Source organism: Montipora foliosa, chromosome 1 (assembly GCF_036669935.1).
Source record: "Montipora foliosa isolate CH-2021 chromosome 1, ASM3666993v2, whole genome shotgun sequence".
Classification (NCBI taxonomy): Eukaryota; Metazoa; Cnidaria; class Anthozoa; order Scleractinia; family Acroporidae; genus Montipora; species Montipora foliosa.
In genome coordinates, this window is record NC_090869.1 from 39,294,906 (window position 1) to 39,297,405 (window position 2,500).

The 2,500-nt window shown below is 38.3% G+C and overlaps 1 protein-coding gene across 1 annotated transcript in view; it reads right to left on the minus strand.

Moving 5' to 3' along the window:
* The window catches only part of LOC137997997 (uncharacterized), a 73,885-nt gene that overhangs the window by 2,128 nt on the left and 69,257 nt on the right, over nucleotides 1-2,500 (minus strand). The window contains exon 10 of the mRNA XM_068844376.1: nucleotides 576-825. Coding sequence (XP_068700477.1) covers nucleotides 576-825 — 250 coding nt within the window. The remainder of the gene's footprint in view (nucleotides 1-575; nucleotides 826-2,500) is intronic.

Below are 2,500 nucleotides of genomic sequence, written 5' to 3' on the forward strand. Positions count from 1 at the left end.
CTTCGCCGCTTCGCAGCCGCTCGCTCTCGCAGCCAAAACTCAACGGAGCAACAATCGATTTACTTGCGTTTGTTTAACAATTTCGCGATAAAATATCTCGCCAACTACTTGTACTCAGGTTAAATTAAATTTTCTTTATTTTTTTGTGTTCGTCTGTAAGATTGATTTATTTATAGTATTTTTCATTTATGAATTTAAAATTATCATTTTATCACTTTTTTCATCTTTTCAATGCAAAAGCGTTAAAGAGTGAAGTATATAATACGAAAAAGTAGAGTGCCATGATAAGAAAGATAGAGCTCTCCCTCTTTTCTCGTTAACACTTTCATGCTAGCTTCTGTTTGACTCGCACTCGGCTTTCCATAGCACTTATCGGAGAAACTGGGAAACTGCAATCATTCTAATAGAAAGTAAATAATAATGATGCATCGTGGTAGAGAGAGTTGACAATTACATTTGTGAAGGCGACACTACCCATTCCCATTTACCTAATCCTACTAAACGTGGACTGTGCTTAAGAAATCTCTCTGCTGCCTACGACTGTATCATATCTTTGTTGGTTTGTCATTACATACCGTTTCAACCTTTGATAGCGCGTGTTCTCGTAATATCTTTCAAACTCCAGGAAAATGTTCCTTAGATAGGGAGGAAGTTTCGGAGACCTATTCGGAGCGATGTTGATGTAGGGTACCCGATGACAGATGACTGAAACATCCTCATCGACTTCATGATCATTTTCCACCATCTCATAGATATGAGGAGCGTTGATTCTCTCAAGCCAATCCGGTGCTGAAGTAGCATAGGGTGTAACAAGGGCGTTTGGATCTAAAAAAAAAATACACATACAAAATTATTTTATGCAGTTAAGCGATGAACAGCTTTCATTTCGAACTATTGGCTGCGGCAGTTCGTCTTTGACAACTTTCTCCACCAAGGAGAGGCAAATGTGAAACATGTCATATTCACTGCACATGTATTTTCTATGCTTCACTCCAGTTTGGTTTAGCAAATAAAGAAGCCTAGCCTGTGATCTGTTCTGTTGCAAAGCACGCAGGACGCGGTTAGAGAACTCAAGAAGTGTAAGGGAAACACGAGACATAGTCGAGCGTTTTCCCTACTTATTGAGTGCGCTATCCGCTTGTTAAGTGCTTTACAGCAGAACATGTACAGATCACAGGCGAGGATTTTTATTTACACTAAAATAAAGAAATTCTTAATTTCCTCGCGCATTCGGCTAAAATGTTTGGAAAAATATATTTTCCGAATCCTACGAGTGGCGTCAGCCGTGCATCTGCACTATAATAAATCAGAACGTGCGTTATATCGAAACCGATATAAACCGTATAAAAATAGACCCAGATTCATACAGGATAATAGTTTTGTCAAAAATATGGCCGCCGTTTCTCTGTGACTTCATAAGAAAGTTAAGAATTGACTAATTTAAGCCGTGTTCACACTAGACCTCGAGTATGATCGAATTATGATCTACTTGAGTTTGCAATAGGTTCAAATAAACTAATTACAATCTCACTTATGCTTCCAATTTTTTCTGGGTCATTGCCTTTTTTAGCCTTCAATTTCGTACTAGTATTTTAAATTGCTTTGGGCATTCCAGGATCCATGTTCCCAGATCTACTCTTTCCCACATCTCGCACCCAGGCCATGTGTACAGTTTGGGTCGTATTTGAATTCTCTTGTCGCAAGCCAGGCTGACGTGTGCAGGGTACTTTGCAAAATTTTGGAGCAAAGGGAAATTTTTGCCAGCTTTTTCTTCCATGTAAGTAACAAGGAATCCTTTTTTTCTTTATTTTATTTTTTAATTAAACTATAATTTTGCTTCAGAACGTCCATGATACACATGATGAGTTGTGTTTTTGGTAAGAGTTACTTTCTAGTTTTAGTTAATCGACTTGGAAGCCTTGGTCGTGTTAGTCTGTCCATGGATTTTAGTCTTAGTTTTTGTCCAGAGTAGTGGCTTGTTGTTCTTCTCTTTTTCCTTTCTTGACTCGGCACGAGGGGGTCGGGTAGAGGTCCAGCGCTGGACTAGAAACCCCCTTGCTCGGTTGCGCTCTACCCCTGAAGATTCGCAGCCATTTACGAGCCTAATGGTGTCGCAGTCAGCTTGTCTTTATCCTTGGGATTTTTGGATTTGCCTCGTGGAACTGGTGTTTCATATTCCATGGGATTTCTTTAGTTTTTTCCATATATTTTTTAAGAACGAAGATTTTAGTGTAAAGATTTTTCATCTTTATTATTCCCATTTTTAAGAACGAATAATTTTCATGGTCAAATATTTATTAATCCCTCCTACTTGATTTAGTTTTTCGTACATGTACTATCTGACTGTTTCTGAGATTATATTTTTAATTTCACACAGAGTTTGTTTCTTTCGTTAATCTTATTGTGGGGTTGAGAGTTTGCTTTGTGAACATCTCCCCCTCATTTTCCAGACTAACCATAACTTTTGTCTATGATTTTCCCTCAACTCACCATCCACACA